This window comes from Doryrhamphus excisus, chromosome 21 (assembly GCF_030265055.1).
Source record: "Doryrhamphus excisus isolate RoL2022-K1 chromosome 21, RoL_Dexc_1.0, whole genome shotgun sequence".
In the NCBI taxonomy this organism is placed as follows: Eukaryota; Metazoa; Chordata; class Actinopteri; order Syngnathiformes; family Syngnathidae; genus Doryrhamphus; species Doryrhamphus excisus.
In genome coordinates this window covers 4,354,044-4,373,532 of record NC_080486.1, presented here as the reverse complement: position 1 = coordinate 4,373,532, position 19,489 = coordinate 4,354,044, and the positions used below count along the sequence as shown (strand labels likewise).

Genomic DNA, 19,489 nt, shown 5'->3' with positions numbered 1-19,489 from the left:
TAACGGGGACATTTTACGATGTTATTTCTAAGTCTGTGTACCAAAGCTGGTCAATGTTCGCCTTTAAACCGTCAAGCCTCCCGGCGTTGATGTGCACAACCCCAACACGGTGATTTAAGCTAAAGTACCCCAGCTTAAACCTGACCTCTTCAAGTGAGGACAAAATTGATGTGAATCAAGCGACGGCGGTTAGTGTCGAACTGCTTGGCGATGCCGCTGCTGACTTGCCTGTGCCTCGTTATCGACAAGCTTCGCTTGAAAACAAATCACTGGCGGGAAAAAAAAAAAACACTGTGCTCATCAGCACAAGGTTAACTTCTAATTTCGAGCCCCTGTCTTGTTTCGCCCTCGCGGCGTGATTCTTCAGTTTCTTTATGTCGAACGCCGGCGAGACGATGTTCGGGCCGTTATTTACCTGCTGACACAAAATGTAACTCATGGAGGTAAAACCAGCTTGAATTGATCCGTTATTGACTTTCAGTGTAAATAAAAACAATTCAATATGTTCCCACTTTGGTGCGTATAGTCTGTGACAATTAGATTCTTTTAATTGTGACAATTAGTACTTGAACGCATCATATGACCTGAGATTATGTGCATAACTTTTGGATTCAGTATTGACCCAAAAATAAGACAACTCTGAATATAAGACATTTCGATACATTTGGTCTTCGGTTCTTGGTCGGTAAATATGATACTTCTGTATGACTATTAGCATGACCCTCAAGCAGCGGTGCGCCAAAGAAAAGGAAAGCCATCACTATAAAAGTGAAAAAAAAACATGCAAGAAGGAGAAACGCCCACCAATAATTGCCACTCTTATCATTTTGACATTTTCATATTTTATTGTGGTAAAAATGTTCTATTATATTCTATAAACTATTTCATCCTTGTGTGTGTGTGAGTGACAGGAAGAAAAGCTCTGATTAAGACCTTGAATATAATCAGAACAGAACTTATTTGCAACCTTAGGGGCACCTACATTTTTTTTTCCCAGGGGTTTGTTGCATCTTTCCAGGTTACGTGTGTATGTGTGAGTGAGTGACAGGAAGAAAAGCTCTGGATAAGACCTTGAATATAATCGGAACAGAACTTACTTGTAACCTGAGGAGCACCTAAAAAAAATTCAGGGGTTTGTTGCATCTTTCCAGGTTAGGTGTGTGTGAGAGAGTGAGTGACAGGAAGAAAAGCTCTGATTAAAACCTTGAATATAATCGGAACAGAACTTAATTGTAACCTGAGGAGCACCTAAAAATTTATTTTTCAGGGGTTTGTTGCATCTTTCCAGGTTACGTGTGTGTGTGAGAGTGAGTGACAGGAAGAAAAGCTCTGGATAAGACCTTGAATATAATCGGAACAGAACTTACTTGTAACCTTAGGAGCACCTAAATTTTTTTTCAGGGGTTTGTTGCATCTTTCCAGGTTATGTGTGTGTGTGTGTGTGTGTGTGTGAGTGAGAGACAGGAAGAAAAGCTCTGATTAAGACCTTGAATATAATCGGAACAGAACTTATTTGTAACCTGAGGAGCACCTAAAAAAAATTCAGGGGTTTGTTGCATCTTTCCAGGTTACGTGTGTGTGTGACTGAGTGACAGGAAGAAAAGCTCTGATTAAGACCTTGAATATAATTGGAACAGAACTTATTTGTAACCTTAGGAGCACCTAAAAACATTTGGGTTGGGTATAATTCTATAATTCTATAATTCTATAATTCTATAATTCTATAATTCTATAATTCTATAATTCTATAATTCTATAAATTCTATAAATAGAAATATTGGTATAAGAAGCACAAATTTGCATAAATGTAAAAATGGTCCTACCTATCAATGATGGCACACATGTCTAGGCTGACGTTCTCAAACGCTCCCACTGTTCCTCTCTCCACTGCATGCAGGTCGGCCGGTTGGTCATCCACCATGATTGCTTGCATGCAACCCTGGTAGTAGCGCTGCGAGGGCGGGAACAACGTCTGGAGGAAATAACCTGAAAGCAGAGCGTAGCCAACCAATGAAACCAAGGACATAACGGATGGAGAACATCCACAGACGTGAACATCATACTCAACATTATCCTTGACATCAGACTACAGACCAGTTTGTTTTCTATTTTTACAGCCATGAACTTCTGTTTGTCGTTTTGTTTTCCAGAGTCCATAAGTCTCAATGGGAGTTCCCAAGGCTGCAATGCTCCAAATGCCATATTGGGTTTAATATCTAAGGTACCTTTATGAGATACAAGAGTCATTGGGTCATCCGGAGTTATAACTGGGTCGTGACTAACACAGGAACAAGGCCAGAACAACCTCTTCGTTGTGGGACTGTGGACCAACTCTACCCTCTGGTAGGATTTGAATGTGCCTGAGAGTTTGCTCAACCAGTCTATGTTTGTTTTGAGTGTGTTCCTCAAGGAACTTGTGGGGAGTACTCTGGGACTGCTTAATTTGGGTGGTTTGCGCCCCGTACGACTGGTGCCAAGAGCTCGGTCTGAATTTCCGGCAATACATGGACTGGTCTCCGCCATGACTGACCTTTGTGATGGTTTCTGTTCCAAACCTTTCCGGACAAAATTAGTAGACACAGCCAGGGCTGTTTTTGACTGCAGGATTGGATCTCTGCTTTTTGGAGACGATGCGGTTCTGCTGGCTTCACAAAGTCGTGATGTTCAACTCTTACTGGATCGGAAGTGGCTGGGATACCAATCAACACGTCTAAGTCAGAGTCCATGGTTCTCGTCTGTATAAGGGTGGAGTGCCATCTCTGGATCGAGGAGTTCAAGCACCTTGGCGTCTTGTTCACAAGTGAGGGAAGACTTGAAGGTGAGTCTGAAGTCTGCAGTGACTGAATCGGTTTGTTGTGGTGAAGAGGGAGCTGAGCCGAAAGGCAAATCTTTCAATCAGTCTATGTTCCTACTCTCACTTGTGGTCCTGAGTTTTGGGTAGTGACCCTTAGGACAAGATCAGAGTGAAGTGTCCGAACTGACTTTCCTCCATTCGGGGGCTGGGCTTTCCCTGAGGGATAGCTTTGGGTTGTGACTGGAAGGACAAGATCGCGGGTGCAAGCGGCCGGAATCAGTTTCCTCCACTGGAGGGCTGGGTAGTCCCTTAGAGATAACTTTGGGTAGTTACCCAAAAAACAAGATCCTGGGTACAATTAGCCAAAATTGGTTACCACTGGGTCCTCCCTCAAAGACAGGGTTAGGTAGTGACCAAAAGATTGCGGGTACAAGCACCCGGAATGGGTGTCCTCCACTGGAGGACTGGGTAGTCCCTTAGAGATTGGGTAGTGACCAAAAGAACAAGATCATGAGTAGCCAAAATTGGTTATCGCTGGGTCCTCCCTCGAAGACAGGGTTAGGTTGTGACCAAAAGGACAAGATCATGGGTACAAGTGCCTGGAACGGGTTTCCTCCACTGGAGGACTGGGTAGTCCCTTAGAGATTGGGTAGTAACCAAAAGAACAAGATTATGAGTAGCCAAAAATGGTTACCCCTGGGTCCTCCCTCGAAGACAGGGTTAGGTAGTGACCAAAAGCCAAAAATCGAGGGTAAAAGGGGCCAAAATCAGTTTCCTTATTTTGGGGGGCTGGGCTCTCTCTTAGTGTTGGGGTTGAGTAATGTCTAGGACCCTGGCTAGGGCATCTGGTTAAGACGCCCCCTGGTGAGTGAGGTGTTCAGGGGTCCTGAACCAGTAGGACCTAGGACAAAATCTCTCTTGGCTGGGACCCCGTCAGGATGTGTTGGGACCAAAGCCTTTTTTCGTCCGACTTTCTCCAATTACCCTGCCTGTTTTTCGAATATGAGAGGCCACTGGAAAACCCATCCACAAACCAAGTCCCTACAAAAGATTCCAACCCTCGATCCCCTGAAGGTAAGGCCACAACATGCTAACAAATTCAATCATTGCCCGGTCAAACGTGGAGCACCCATGCTCAATGACATCTCCATCACCTCGATGTTATTAACTGTCACACGCTCTACATGCCAATCATTGTCAAGGCTACGTTATGAAAAGAGCTTATTAAAGTCGATATATATGAGAACAAATGATGGGACTGTCAAAATCACCAGTCTTTATCTACTTACTGGTTATTTTTATTCCGTTTGGCATAAATACAGAATCGAACACAAGTCTTTTACGCTGGATATTGTGCAGGTGTATGTTTCTTTCTTATTCTAATTTCCATATCTTTTTTCAAAACTCGCCATCTGCTTCCACTCGCAGCTGTCTACCGTCTTCCCGAGGTCGTAGACAGACGTCGAGAAAAGGAGATGGATGAACTTTGAAAAACAGAAAGCACTACAGCTGTCTGGGCGGCCACGCTTTGTGTCCTGCAGGTAACGTTCAACATTATATATTTTTATATACTGTATATTTAAAATGCAGGATAGAATACATAGATAAACGCTGCGAGAACATGAAAAGAAGGTAGGTGAGTTTGATGCTTTGCTCACAGCAAAAAATTCCAAAGTCCTACCGCATTGGTTCATATAACTAAAACAGTAAATTCACACCAAAAGAAGCATCATAGGTTCATTCTTTACACAAATATGACGAAGAAACCACATAACCCATCATGGATGTCCTATGGAGACAAACACTAGCCATAGATCACCACTGTGCGCTTGGAAACAACAACTAAAAGAAATGTTGTCATAAGCTCCAGGGGATGTTGGACGACAGCACTTATCCCCTACAGGCTCGCCGCCATTCTATCAGGACCTTCATGTGGTGCCCATAGTAGCCGCTATGCTATACAACACACACACACACACGGCTGTATAACACGTTTAGTGGAGACATAAAAGAGATAAGGGGAAAATATTGCAGCAAGGGAAAAATAATAAATGTAAGGATGGTAAATGTTCTGATTGTATCGACTGGAGATGTTTTACATTGCAATTCAGATCAGATAACAGCAGTGGTAGGATGTATTAGAAATGGCAGGGAATTCATTTCCTTCTTATATTGTCATTTTTTCAGTCAGTGTGGTCATAATACGCTTATTTAAAAAAAATTATGAAAATTTGCTTTTATTGTGAATAATTATTTAAAATTTTGTGATTGTTCTTTACAATTTTTTTTCACAATTATTTTGCTTTTCAATGAAAACATAATGCATAAAAAGCCATGTTGTTAGTTTCATAGATTTACATAAGAAAAAAAATAATTTAATTAATTTTAATTATTTTTGGCTATTTTTGATTATTTTTACATTGTATTGATTATTTAAAATTCAATTAATTATTATTTTTAAAATAACATCATTTTTCCTTTCATAATATTCTCATAAAATTGCAACTTTTTTCCCAGCAATTTTATTTTACTTTTACTTTTACTTTGTTTATTGTAAATAATTTTTACATAATTGTAGTCTTACAACTTTGTGTTGTAAACACAACTGTGTTTATTACAAATAATTTTTTTTACATGTTTATAACTTTCTTCTTACAACTATTTTCCTTTTATTTATTTTTTTTTCAAAATGACCCAAACATACTAATATTACAACTTTTTTCTGGTAATATAACTTTTTTTTTTGTTTTAAACAAGGCCCTAATATTTCTTCTGCATGTAAAAAGTCGTGTCATCCAGTTTCATAGGAGTACAAAGAAGAAAAAACATTATTATTAATAAGTAATTAATTTTAATTATTTTTGTATTTAATTCAATGTTTTGCATTGTATTTATTATTTACATTTTAATTAATTATTATTTTTAAAATAACATTATTTTCCTTTCATAATATTCTCATAAAATTGCAACTTTTTTCCCAGCAATTTTCTATTACTTTTACTTTTACTTTGTTTATTGTAAAAAATTTTTACATAATTTTAGTCTTACAACTTTTTTCATTTATTTTTTTTTCAACATGACCCAAACAAAAAAGTCTTGAAAAAAATGAAAATTATGATTTTTTTCTAATTTACAAATATATTACAGCTTTATTCTAATTATTATAAACATTTTTCTACTAATTTCATGACTTTTTCCCATTAATATTATGTTTTTTTGGTTTTAAACGTGGCCCTAATATTTCTTCTGTATGTAAAAAGTCGTGTCATCCAGTTTCATAGGAGTACAAAGAAAAAAATATTTTAAAAAAGTACTTAAAACATATATATGTTAAAAAAATTGACATTTAAAAAAAATCCTCTAATTTAACATTTATTTCCATTACAATAATAAAAAATATTTTAAATAGTACTTAAAACATATATATGTTAAACAAAATTGTCGACATTTACAAAAAAATCCTCTAATTTAGCATTTATTTCATTTCAATAGTCAGATTTTGTAGAATTACAAGTAGAAAATGACTTTAAGCCACTTTTCAACAAAAGTACAAGAGCCAAAAAAACTAATAATCCCCTAATATATATCACAAATTATTTCTCCTAATTTTCCAACTCTTTCCCTTTGCCTTTAACACTCCTTTAGAAAAACGTTCCTGTCGACAATCTGACTTGTCAAGGTGAAGGTTCTGTCAAATCAGTTTGAAAAGAATTAACGGCTATGAAGCTATAAAGCATTTTTGCTGAAGTCGAGTTGAAACGATTAAGGGTGGAGGAACAGGAGGGGATGTGACAGACGTCTGAAAACATAAATATAGACTGAATAAAAAAAATAAAAAAAATCAGAAAAGGGGGCGCCAGATAGAGGATTATGTTGCCTGATGGGAAATTTGCATAATGACAGCTGTAAGTCAGAGGATGTTCTTCCGATTTGGAGTCATGAAAAGGCCACCATGAACGACGAACACACACAACGTCATTACATTGCATTTAGCTTATACATGAGCTAAAAACATCTTTGAATGTAAATAAAATGCAAATAAATTTCCCACAAACGTAATAAAATTAGCCCACTGCAAACGTAATACTGAATTTATTACATTTTGAAATTATTACATTTTGTTTGTGGGCGTACGTGTGATTTTGTGTGTATACGGGGAAGAAATAATCAAAAGAAATAATAAAATATAATAATAATAGTAATAATAATTTAATTAAAACAATTGCAATTATCACAATTATGTTATCTTTTAAAAAAATATATAATGATATATTATTTATAATTATTAATAATATAATAATTTATAATAATAATAATATAATTTTAATAAATATAATATAAATAAATAAATAATAATATATATAAAATATAAATAAATATAATTTAATAAATAAAAATTCCTTTAATGTATTCAAATGATACTCTTTGAATAATATTTTTTTCCACAAAAAAATTATCACAATTATTTTATCTTTTTAAATTAAAAATAAATAATATATATGATATATTATTTATAAATATTAATAATATAATAATTTATAATAATAATATAATTTTAATAAATATAATATAAATAAATAAATACATATAAAATATAAATAAATATAATTTAATAAATAAAAATTCCTTTAATGTATTCAAATGATACTCTTTGAATAATATTTTTTTCCACAAAAAAAAAAAAAAAAATCTTGTTAAAATCCTCAAAAGGACATCTACACCCTACACCCTCCCTCATTAAAAGACGAAAGAACAAACAACAACAACCACAAAGATCATTATTTTGTCTCATATTACATTTGTGGGAAGTTATTACCTTTACAGTTTTTCACTTTCCCACATATAATAATATATACACAAAATATATAAATATATATAAAAATATAATAATTTCCTGCACATGTAATAGTTATTACATTTATTATAGGAAATTCAGTATTACGTTTGCAGTAGGCAAATTTTATTAAGTTTGTGGGAAATTTATTACATTCAAAGCTGCAGATTTGTATTACGTTTGTGTTTTATTACGTTTGTGGGCAGTTATTACGTTTGCGGGTGTAACAATCCCCCCCCCCCCCCCCCCCCCCCCTCAATTTGGAGGGATGCACTCTTTACAGCATTGTGTCTATGAGTTAGCGTCAATGAGAGAAATTCAATTTGCTAATATCTTGTGCCTGGTACTTACTAATTTCCCTAAGCGGCGTGTGACGAGTGAGAAAACTACGCCCCGGAAAATAGGCTTTGGGTTCAGGAGTGTCTCTGAAAGAACTTGTTCTTGTGTGAAAAGGAAAAAAAAAATGACAAAAGAAGAAGTGGCGGGCAAGTGGGTCTAAAATCTGGATTAAAAAAAACATAAAAATCGATAGAAAACAATGAAAATTGGAATAAAAGTGTAGAAAACAGGAAAGTAGATAAAAATACAGTAGATCCATAAAATATAAAAATTTTTGCCGGACCTGATGCGCTCACCAAATTTGGTGAATTTTCGGGCATGTTTAGGCCCTTAAAATGGCGATCATTTAATCTGAAAAATAATAATAGTAATAATAAACATTACGATTACAATAGGGCTTAAATAGAGCCCTAAATACAGAAGATTATGATTAAATGTATATCTGCTGTAACTTTCTTCCGCATTGTCTGATTGGCCTGAATTGTTTTATGGTGGGTTGGGTCAACCTCCGGTCCGTGACTGTGCGTGTGTACACAGACACATAAAATGTATATCTGCTGTAAGCACCTTCAGCAGGTCCGATCGTTCCGAAATTTTTTTATGACGGTAAGCTGTGCATTCAATCGAGGCGCTGCGATGATGTCAGCCTCCCTCCGTGCTTCTCTGGCTAGGTTTGATGGACAGAGGCAGCAATTCAGTGCCATCCATATTTTTTTTTCCCTTGTATATTTATTAGGTAAAAATCCTTTTGAGTGTTAGGTTGATGTGTGATGAGTTTAGTGTCAGATGACACCGTGAGTGGCTGGCTGGAATGTGAATGGCTGGACAAGCTCGCTGTGAGTTAATATACTAATATACATAATATACATAATATACAATTTGTATTGAATCTATGAACAAAAGCATTGATTAATTTTTTTGAAATCATTATAAGTGTCATATCTCCGTTACGCCTTATCCGATCGCACCGTATTTTTTTCCAGACGGTCCGTGCGCCCATCCGCTCTTGCACGTACCCCCGAGCGGCACCGGGGTGCTCGAACCCGCTCATCACTGCTTGCAGTTTTAATTATAGCTGGATTCAGATACCCAGAGGATAGAGTATATATCGGATCAACACTTGAACTCCGTAACCAAAAATGAGTAACGATGAAAGCATCATGCTAACATTGTTCAGTCAAGATCAGAACGATTCTGCAAGCAAGCAAGAAAGAGAAGGATAATGCTAAAAGGAAACGACATGTGCAATAGCATCGCATCATCCCACCGGGACGCCCAAATTTTGACCCCAGATTGAGTTCCATTATTTTGCAATAAGAGGATATCATTACTGACATCTGGACAACATCACTCTAAGCTCTGGAGACGTATAAGCATCAGACTTAAACCTGGATATTCCAGTCAGGCTATCATCATATTAAATAAGACCAAATATCCCGCAGGCGACACCCGGCTCAGGTGCAGAGAAGCAAAAGGTGCAAGAGCGGTGGACATTTTTTTTTTTTTTTTTTCCGAAAGCAGCAGGAGAACGATGATACTCCAACTGTAGATTTCTCACGTCTACAAACTCCACTCCAGCCCGGAGCAATCAAACTATCTTCACAGGGGAGCATCTGTCGCAGCGGGACGGAATAGTCAAAGGGAATAACCACATTTCTGTACTGCTACCCTACATAAGTAATCATTGCAAGTAGTAGTATTTGGTACTAATACTACAATGGTAAAACCGAGAACTGTAGGATGGGTGAACTAGGGAACTCGGGATGATCTGATCAGGGTTTTAGACTGCGGATTCTGATACGATTATCCAGGACTGTTTTATCGTCTACAAAACAAAATTTGTACAAAAAATAAATTATTTAATAAAAAAAATATTTTAAAATTTTACTTAACAAATAAAATATTTAATATATTATTTAATAAACACATTATTTAATAAAATCTTTGAATTCACTTAGCTTTGAATTATCTTGAGTGACTCGATTGATTGTTATTGTGCAAGGTGGTGGTTATCATTAATGTCCCTATCGTCTTCAAAAACAAAATTATTTAGAAATTCATTATTTAATAAAAACATGTTTAATAAATCAAATATTTAATAGATTGTTTAATAAATAAATTATTTAATAAAATTATTGAATAAATTATTTTTCATCAAACTGCATATCTTCAGATTAATTACCAGCTGTTTAAAAAAATGTTGGCAGAAAATTATGTCAAAAAATATTCACATTTTAATAATTCGGCGCGGGGGGGCAAAAATTGCGCTATGACTAATCTTTGAATTCACTTAGCTTTGAATTATCTCGAGTGACTCGATTGATTGTTATTGTGCAAGGTGGTGGTTATCATTAATGTCCCTATCGTCTACAAAACAAAATTATTTAAAAATAAATTATTTAATAAATTATTGAATACATAAATTATTGAATACATTTTTAAATAAATATATTATTTAATAAAATTATTTAATAAATATTTTTTTCTCAAACTGCATTTCTTTGGATTAATTACCAGCTGTTTTTTTTTTACAAAACAAGATATTTTAAAATAAATTATTTAATAAATAATTTAATGAATAAAATACTTAATAAAATTATTAAATAAATTATTGTTTTTCATCAAACTGCATTTCTTTGGATTAATTACCAGCTGTTTTTTTGGGGGAAAAAAAAGATTGTTGGCAGAAAATTATGGCAAAAAATATTAAAATTTTTCCACCTATAATTCGGCGTGGGGGGGGGGCAAAAATTGGGCTATGACTAATCTTTGAATTCACTTAGCTTTGAATTATCTTGAGTGACTCGATTGATTGTTATTGTGCAAGGCGGTGGTTATCATTAATGTCCCTATCGTCTACAAAAACAAAATTATTTAAAAATAAATTATTTAATTAAAAAATTATTTACATTTTTTTTAACAAGTATAATATTTAATACATTATTTAATAAATACATTATCAAATAAAATTATTAAATAAATTATTTTTTTTCATCAAACTGCATTTCTTCTGAATAATTACCAGCTGTTTTTTTTTCCAAAAAAAAAGTTGTTGGCAGAAAAAAATGGCAAAAAAAATTCAAATTTTTCCTGCAGCAATTATTAACATTTCCCCACAAATGACCTTCTGTATCCACTGTTGTTCTACTTTATTACAATGCTGAGAGTTATTACAAAAAGGTAAAACAGCCAAAATATAGCTTCCCTCTTCTAAAAAGCGAGGTTGGAGTGGTGTTTAAGGGCTTTCAGACAGGCTTTAAGTGCTCGCCTTTAGATAGACTCGTCTCCCTGAGTTAGAGGGAGCAACAAAAAAAGCTCAAGGCTAAAGATCATTTGAACATCGACGACATTCTGCTGTTTCTACTGCAATATCAATTAGGGCTCCCTGTGTACATTGGGATGTTTACGATACAAAATAACGGAATTCATTGATGAATTATTCAGTGTCTTCAAAATTCAGACTGCTGAGTGTATTTACTCTTACTCATAGGAGGTCATAATATATCACAGTATAACATAATAGCCTGACACAAAGAACACTTAATTCATCACACAGTAACTTAATCAAAAGCTATACAAACAAATATATAAAAATGGACCAATATGAGTTGGTGAAAATGGTGAAAACAACTCTTTTAATTTTTTCCCATAAGGCCTTGCATCTGAGCTACGCATACATCAAGGTGCTGCGATGATGTCAGCCTCCCTCCGTGCTTCTCTGGCTAGGTTTGATGGACAGAAGCAGCAATTCAGTGCCATCCATTCAATTTTTTCCCTTGTATATTTATTAAGTAAACGTTTTGAGTGTTAGGTTGCTGTGTGATGAGTTTAGTGTCAGATGACACGGTGAGTCTGTTATATTGAGTAATAACTTCCTGTAATTTCCAATGGCTGGACAAACTCCCCAAAGATTCACCCGTAAGTCAGATTCTCACACAATGTGGTCTATAGAATCTGTACTATAACTTTAAGGTATTTAGTTGAAATTTGGTACAACCATTTAGGGGACCAACAAGGATACATTTGTGAAATTTGAGCAGGATCGGTTGAAAAACATGGCCTCCATGTCCAATGCTTATAATACTTTGATGATATCTTTATTACATCTATGATTGCATGTCCTCCAAAGCCTTTCGAGCATAACCGATCAGGGGTGCCACCATAAGTGGCTTGAAAGCAAAGTTCCTTACCTCCTAGATGGTAGGTTCCTCCAGTGGTGATGGACAGCGGTGAAGTGGAACGCACCGCGGAAGCCTCCTCACCATCAATCGTCAACATGGCAAAGTTCTCCTTGGCTACCAAGCGCACTGCATGCCATTGGCCATCATTAAGGCTTGAACCTGTAGGGAACAAAACACAGGATGTAATGGTAATGGTTTTATTTCATTTGAACATGCATCAGATTACAATTGAATGCATCACATAATCAGTTCACAGTTCCACATGTCCGAAAGGAGTAGGAAGAAGCAAAGTTTATTAAATCGTACCCCTCCATCTGGGACTTTTACAATCAGTAACTGTTACATTTGTTCACTTCCTGCCTTCCTAATATTTTTAATTTTTAAAATTTTTAAATTTTTAAATTTTTTTTATTATTTTATTTTTCTAATTTAATTTGTAGATGAAACAGATTTGTTTTTACTAACAAGCTTTTTTTTATTCCACATATAATCCTGTGTCTTAACACCATTAACTCACAAAGGCCCTGAAAGCCTACAGAGTAGTCGGGGTGCACTTGTACTGTCAGCGCTTCCAAGCTTGTAGAATTTGTGTTGTCGGCATATATCACTGCAGTGTGTGTGTGTGTGTGTTTTCACCATTTTCACCAACTCATATTGGTCCATTTTTATATATTTGTTTGAATACCTTAGGTTAAGTTACTGCGTGATGAATTAAGTGTCCTTTTGTGTCAGGCTATTATGTTATACTGTGATATATTCTGATCTCCTATGAGTAAGAGTAAATACACTCAGCAGTCTGAATTTGAAATACATTTTTAAATTTTTAAATTTTCTTATTTAATTTGTAGCCTGAACTCTGAAGCCTTCAGAGTAGCCGGGGTGCACTTGTACTGTCAGCGCTTCCAAGCTTGTAGAATTTGTGTTTTCAGCATATCAGTGTGTGCGTGTTTTCACCATTTTCACCAACTCCTATTGGTCCATTTTATATATTTGTTTGTATACTTTTTGATTAAGTTACTGTGTGATGAATTAAGTGTCCTTTTTTCAGGCTATTATGTTATACTGTGATATATTATGACCTCCTATGAGTAAGAGTAAACACACTCAGCAGTCTGAATTTTAAATAAATTAAAAAATTAAAAAATTAAAAAATTAAAAAATTAAAAAATTAAAAAATTAAAAAATTAAAAAAATTTAAAATTAAAAAATTAAAAAATTAAAAAAATAATATTTTTTATTTATTTTTTATTTTTTATTTTTTATTTTTTATTTTTTATTTTTTATTTTTTATTTTTTTATTTTTTATTTTTTATTTTTTATTTTTTATTTTTTATTTTTTATTTTTTATTTTTTATTTGTAGCCTGAAGCCTGAAACCTGAAGCCTTCAGAGTAGTCGGGGTACACTTGTACTGTCAGCGCTTCCAAGCTTGTAGAATTTGTGTTGTCGGCATATGTCACCGCAATGTGTGTGTGTGTGTGTTTCCCGCACCCTCACCCTCCTCGTCTACCTTCCTTGTAGATGTGCTCCATTAAATATGAGCGATGTTTTGGAAAGGGACATTACTGGTGGAGCCGAGAGAGAGAGAAAGAGAGAGAGAGAGAAGCCAGCTCTGTCTCATCACCTTCCCCTCGATACATCACCTCTTACTGACACCAATCTCCACGCATCCTTCCATGCATGCGCCCCCTCAGCCTCCTTCTTGTCTCTCGCTCGTCCCTGATTCTTGATCCCGTCTCTCTATCTTTATTTCCTTCTCCCTTGTCCTCCTCCTCCTCCTCCTCGTTACGGGCACTCTCCTCTGGCGTCTGTCTTTTAAATTTGACTCGCCTCATCGCTGCACCGGTTGCGATATATTTTGAAAGCGTGCGTACAGCGTCACTGTAACAAAGTTCAAGGTGCGGCCACGTGCAAAACACAATACATGTGTCATTCTGCTGCTTCGAGGCTGCAACTGTGGCTTTCGTGTCAGCAGGGGGTCTGCGCTAATTAAATACGTTTTGCTAGGGGGCGGGGTGGGACACACACACATACACCGTTTATGTGTATGAGACTTTGAGGCGAGTGTTATCTCGGCATGACCAAACAATCTTGGAGCCAAGATGGCTACCAGCTGAGGGGTATGACTGCTGTGACCTTGTGCAATCATGCAACACACACCACAGCGGGAACGCAATTACCGTATTGACCTGAATATGAGACTAAATTATTTTATTTTTCTCTTAATATTTGCATCTATTGCTAATCTTTGATCCGGGTATATAGGTATATGTGGGTGTGACTGGAAGAAAAGCTCTGATTTGAAGAGTCGTTTGTATAAATCTTATTTGAACTGATATTCTGTCAGGAAATTCAGGTGCATATGAAAATTTTATTACCTCATATTTATGAATTACCGATATCGACCCACAGATTTTTATGTTACTAATAAATCCGTAAAACACATGTATAAGAATTTCTACAGAAAAGCCTGATGGAAATACTACAAAATATCCCGCAAATTTATACTCCCAAAAAATTGACATGTACTAAAAAGACGATAACGGCTAAATTTGTCGTTACTTTAAATGTTTTTCGAGTTACTGGACTACTCCGTGATGTAGCGGATAGATCCGGCTAAACGGCTAATTGACCTTGAGACAAAAATGTTACAATGTCTACATCTGGTAATGTTAAATTTGTCGTTACTTAAATTGTTTTTCGAGTTACTGGACTACTCCGTGATTTAGCGGATAGATCCGGCTAAATGGTTAATTGACCTTGAGGCAAAAATGTTACAATGTGTACATCCGGTAATGTTAAATTTGTCGTTACTTTAAATGTTTTTCGAGTTACTGGACTACTCCGTGATTTAGCGGATAGAGCCAGCTAAACGGCTAATTGACCTTGAGACAAAAATGTTACAATGTGTACATCTGGTAATGTTAAATTTGTCGTTACTTAAATTGTTTTTCGAGTTACTGGACTACTTAGTGATTTAGCGGATAGATCCGGCTAAATCGCTAATTGACCTTGAGGCAAAAATGTTACAATGTTTATATCTGGTAATGTTAAATTTGTCATTACTTTAATTGTTTTTCGAGTTACTGGACTACTCTTTGATGTAGCGGATAGATCCAGGGACGGCGATGAATGACTTTTCTGGCCATTTTATACCAACTGGTTGGCACTTTTTGAAGAATGTTACAATGTTTACATCTGGTAATGTTAAATTAGTCATTACTTTAATTGTTTTTCGAGTTACTGGACTACTCTTTGATGTAGCGGATAGATCCAGGGACGACGATGAATGACTTTTCGGGCCATTTTATACCAACTGGTTGGCACTTTTTGAAGAATCTTACAATGTTTACATCTGGTAATGTTAAATTAGTCATTACTTTAATTGTTTTTCGAGTTACTGGACTACTCCGTAAAGTAGCGGATAGAGCCGGCTATACGGCTAATTACCCTTAAATCAAAAATGTGTACATCTGGTAATGTTAAATTTGTTGTTTTTTTTGTTGAAATGTTTTTCGAGTTACCGGACTATTCCGTGATGTAGCGGATAGATCCAGCTAAACGGCCATTTTCCGGTGTTGGAAAAATAACCCTATCCGATGTCCAAACCGTGTATTTTTACCTGAACTGGAGAACCTATGCACTAACAAGTAATAACAAGATGACGTTTTCCTTTGAATGACAAGTAAAAAAAATGTCACTTCAGGTCATAAGTGACCTTGATGTGTTCCCCCGCCCTTTCCCCCCCTCCCCGCATATTGGTGTGATGTGATGACTATCGGGCTTGCTTCGTCGCGTCCCTTTCGGCAACCTCTTGAATGTAATGGAAAATAGATAGTGTGTCACCTCGTGTCCCCTCATCTGTTCTACATCACCTGCAATAGCTTTGAATGATGAGCTTATCAGTGATGGCTGCATGAGTTCACTGCAGCATGCACTCATGAATATGTCTCTCTCCGTGTCAACACAAAGGCTCAAATCATTACCACGCTAGCTGCCTGCCGCAGATAAAAAAAAAAAAGTCATGTTAAAGGGGAGGAGGAGAACTGTGCAGATGTAATAAGACTATTTTTTGAGCTATTACCAGTTCACAGGGCAATAACTAGGGTTGGGTATTGTTTATATATTATCTAATACCAAATAAAAGGAAAACTTTTTTTCGAAGTTATTGGCCTACTTAGTGATTTAGCGGATAGATCCGGCTAAACGGCTAATTGACCTTGAGACAAAAATGTTACAATGTGTACATCTAGTAATGTTAAATTTGTCATTACTTTAATTGTTTTTCGAGTTACTGGACTACTCCATGATTTAGCGGATAGATCCAGCTAAACGGCTAATTGACCTTGAGGCAAAAATGTTACAATGTTTACATCTGGTAATGTTAAATTAGTCATTACTTGAATTGTTTTTCGAGTTACTGGACTACTCTGTGATGTAGCGGATAGATCCAGCTAAACGGCTAATTGACCTTTAGACAAAAATGTTACAATGTGTACATCTGGTAATGTTAAATTTGTCATTACTTTAATTGTTTTTCGAGTTACTGGACTACTCCGTGATTTAGCGGATAGATCCGGCTAAACGGCTAATTGACCTTGAGGCAAAAATGTTACAATGTTTACATCTGGTAATGTTAAATTAGTCATTACTTTAATTGTTTTTCGAGTTACTGGACTACTCCGTGATTTAGCGGATAGATCCGGCTAAACGGCTAATTGACCTTGAGGCAAAAATGTTACAATGTTTACATCTGGTAATGTTAAATTAGTCATTACTTTAATTGTTTTTCGAGTTACTGGACTACTCTGTGATGTAGCGGATAGATCCGGCTAAACGGCTAATTGACCTTGAGACAAAAATGTTACAATGTGTACATCTGGTAATGTTAAATTTGTCATTACTTGAATTGTTTTTCGAGTTACTGGACTACTCTGTGATGTAGCGAATAGATCCGGCTAAACGGCTAATTGACCTTGACCTTGAATAAAAGGAAAACTTTTTTTCGAAAACAATGCATTTTTATTTTTTTTAATTCTATATATTCTTAAAACTGAGTAATAAATTATCTTTACTAATGTTATTACACAAGATCACACTGATTTGCTATGATAAAATTAAGTCCTCCACATGCTTATCACCTGATTCAAAAAGTCTTAAGTATCTAGGCATGTGAGTCTGCCTATCATTTCTGTACCGCCCCTTTTTGCATATATTGCCTTCTATAGTACCGATAATTTTTGTATAAATAGTTACATATTCTCTCTAGAAGCCGTATGTTTACATTGAATTGATTTTTTTTATTCAGTTATGGAGTAGTATTTGGCTTTATTTGATGTTTTATTATTGGACCGGAGCAAGAGGGGATAGAAAAGAAGAAAAAAGAAAATATATGAGACCCTAAAAAAGAGACAAGAATAGCAACAACGACAATTACACATAACACACAATTACAATAACTATATCTATCTCATTGCTGATATATCATGACTAGTAGTATAAGTTGGTGAGTTTTCCGAGGAAGTACTTATGTACTGTGAGTGTGTATGTATATGTGTGTACAGGTAAGTGTGTATGCGAGTGTGTATTCATACATTTCTAGTGTGCTTTTTGCAGTAATCAATGTGTGCATTGATGTAGGATGAGTGGTTAGCATCCATGCTTCACAGCGAGGAGACCCGAGTTCGATTCCACCCTCGGTCATCTCTGTTTGCACGTTCTCCCGTGCATGCGTGGGTTTTCTCCAGGGACAAAACATGCTAGGTTAACTGGCGACTCCAAATTGTCCATAGGTATGAATGTGAGTGTGAATGGTTGTTTGTCTATATGTGCCCTGTGATTGGCTGGCCACCAGTCCAGGGTGTACCCCGCCTCTCGCCTGTAGACAGCTGGGATAGGCTCCAGCACCCCTTGCGACCCTTGTAAGGATAAGCAATAGAAAATGAATGAATGAATGTTAGTGGCATAGGCTGCATGGCAAATAAGTGGTTAGCACGCAGGCCTCACAGCTAAGAGACCCGAGTTCGATTCCAACCTCGGCCATCTCTGTTTTATCCGTGCATGAGTGGGTTTTCTCCGGGGACAAAACATGCTAGGTTAATTAGCGACTCCAAATTGTCCATAGGTATGAATGTGAGTGTGAATGGTTGTTTGTCTATATGTGCCCTGTGATTGGCTGGCCACCAGTCCAGGGTGTACCCCGCCTCTCGCCTGTAGACAGCTGGGATAGGCTCCAGCACCCCTTGCGACCCTTGTAAGGATAAGCAATAGAAAATGAATGAATGAATGTTAGTGGCATAGGCTGCATGGCAAATAAGTGGTTAGCACGCAGGCCTCACAGCTAGGAGACCAGAGTTCGATTCCAACCTCGGCCATCTCTGTTTTCTCCGTGCATGAGTGGGTTTTCTCCGAGGACAAAACATGCTAGGTTAATTAGCGACTCCAAATTGTCCATAGGTATGAATGTGAGTGTGAATGGTTGTTTGCCTATATGTGCCCTGTGATTGACTGGCAACCAGTCCTGCCTCTTGCCTGAAGACAGCTGGGATAGGCTCCAGCGACCCTTGGAAGGATAAGCGATTGAAAATGAATGAATGAATATTAGTGGCATAGGCTGCACGGCAAATAAGTGGTTAGCGCACAGGCCTCACTGCTAGGAGACCAGAGTTTGATTCCACCCTCGGCCATCTCTGTGTGGAATTTGCATGTTCTCCCCGTGCATGCGTGGGTTTTCTCCGGGGACAAAACATGCTAGGTTAATTAGCAACTCCAAATTGTCCATAGGTATGAATGTGAGTGTGAATGGTTGTTTGTCTATATGTGCCCTGTGATTGGCTGGCAACCAGTCCTGCCTCTTGCCTGAAGACAGCTGGGATAGGCTCCAGCACCCCTTGCGACCCTTGTAAGGATAAGCGATAGAAAATGAATGAATGAATGTTAGTGGCATAGACTGCACGGTGGTTAGCACACCGGCCTCACAGCTCGGAGACCCGAGTTCGATTCCAACCTCGGCCATCTCTGTGTGGAATTTGCATGTTCTCCCATTTTTCCGGGGACAAAACATGCTAGGTTAATTAGCGACTCCAAATTGTCCATAGGTATGAATGTGAATGTGAATGGTTGTTTGTCTATATGTGCCCTGTGATTGGCTGGCAACCAGTCCCGCCTCTCGCCTGAAGACAGCTGGGATAGGCTCCAGCACCTTTCGTGACATTTAGAACTGAAGTTCTAAAATTGCGGTCAATTTTCAACAAGCGCCGATAGCACGAGTTCCTGAGTTAATAAGTAAAACGGGAGAGGAAATGGGAATGGGAAAATTAGAGCAGAGTTCCCGATGGAATCC

At 36.7% G+C, this 19,489-nt stretch overlaps 1 protein-coding gene and 1 long non-coding RNA gene across 7 annotated transcripts in view; one reads left to right on the top strand and one right to left on the bottom strand.

Annotated features, from left to right (window-relative positions):
• The window catches only part of cntnap2a (contactin associated protein 2a), a 341,582-nt gene that overhangs the window by 132,572 nt on the left and 189,521 nt on the right, over window positions 1-19,489 (bottom strand). For both annotated transcript variants that reach the window (XM_058059946.1, XM_058059947.1), the window contains exons 10-11: window positions 12,158-12,307; window positions 1,824-1,986 (exon numbers count right to left, since the gene is read on the bottom strand). In XM_058059946.1, coding sequence (XP_057915929.1) covers window positions 1,824-1,986; window positions 12,158-12,307 — 313 coding nt within the window. The remainder of the gene's footprint in view (window positions 1-1,823; window positions 1,987-12,157; window positions 12,308-19,489) is intronic.
• LOC131108718 (uncharacterized) overlaps window positions 1-19,489 on the top strand; it is a 63,429-nt gene that overhangs the window by 40,005 nt on the left and 3,935 nt on the right. The window contains exons 3-5 of one of the 5 annotated variants that reach the window (XR_009120519.1): window positions 1,898-2,343; window positions 2,605-3,868; window positions 4,223-5,122. This is a non-coding gene — a long non-coding RNA (uncharacterized LOC131108718). The other 4 variants (XR_009120520.1, XR_009120518.1, XR_009120521.1 and 1 more) reach the window with 4 other exon arrangements.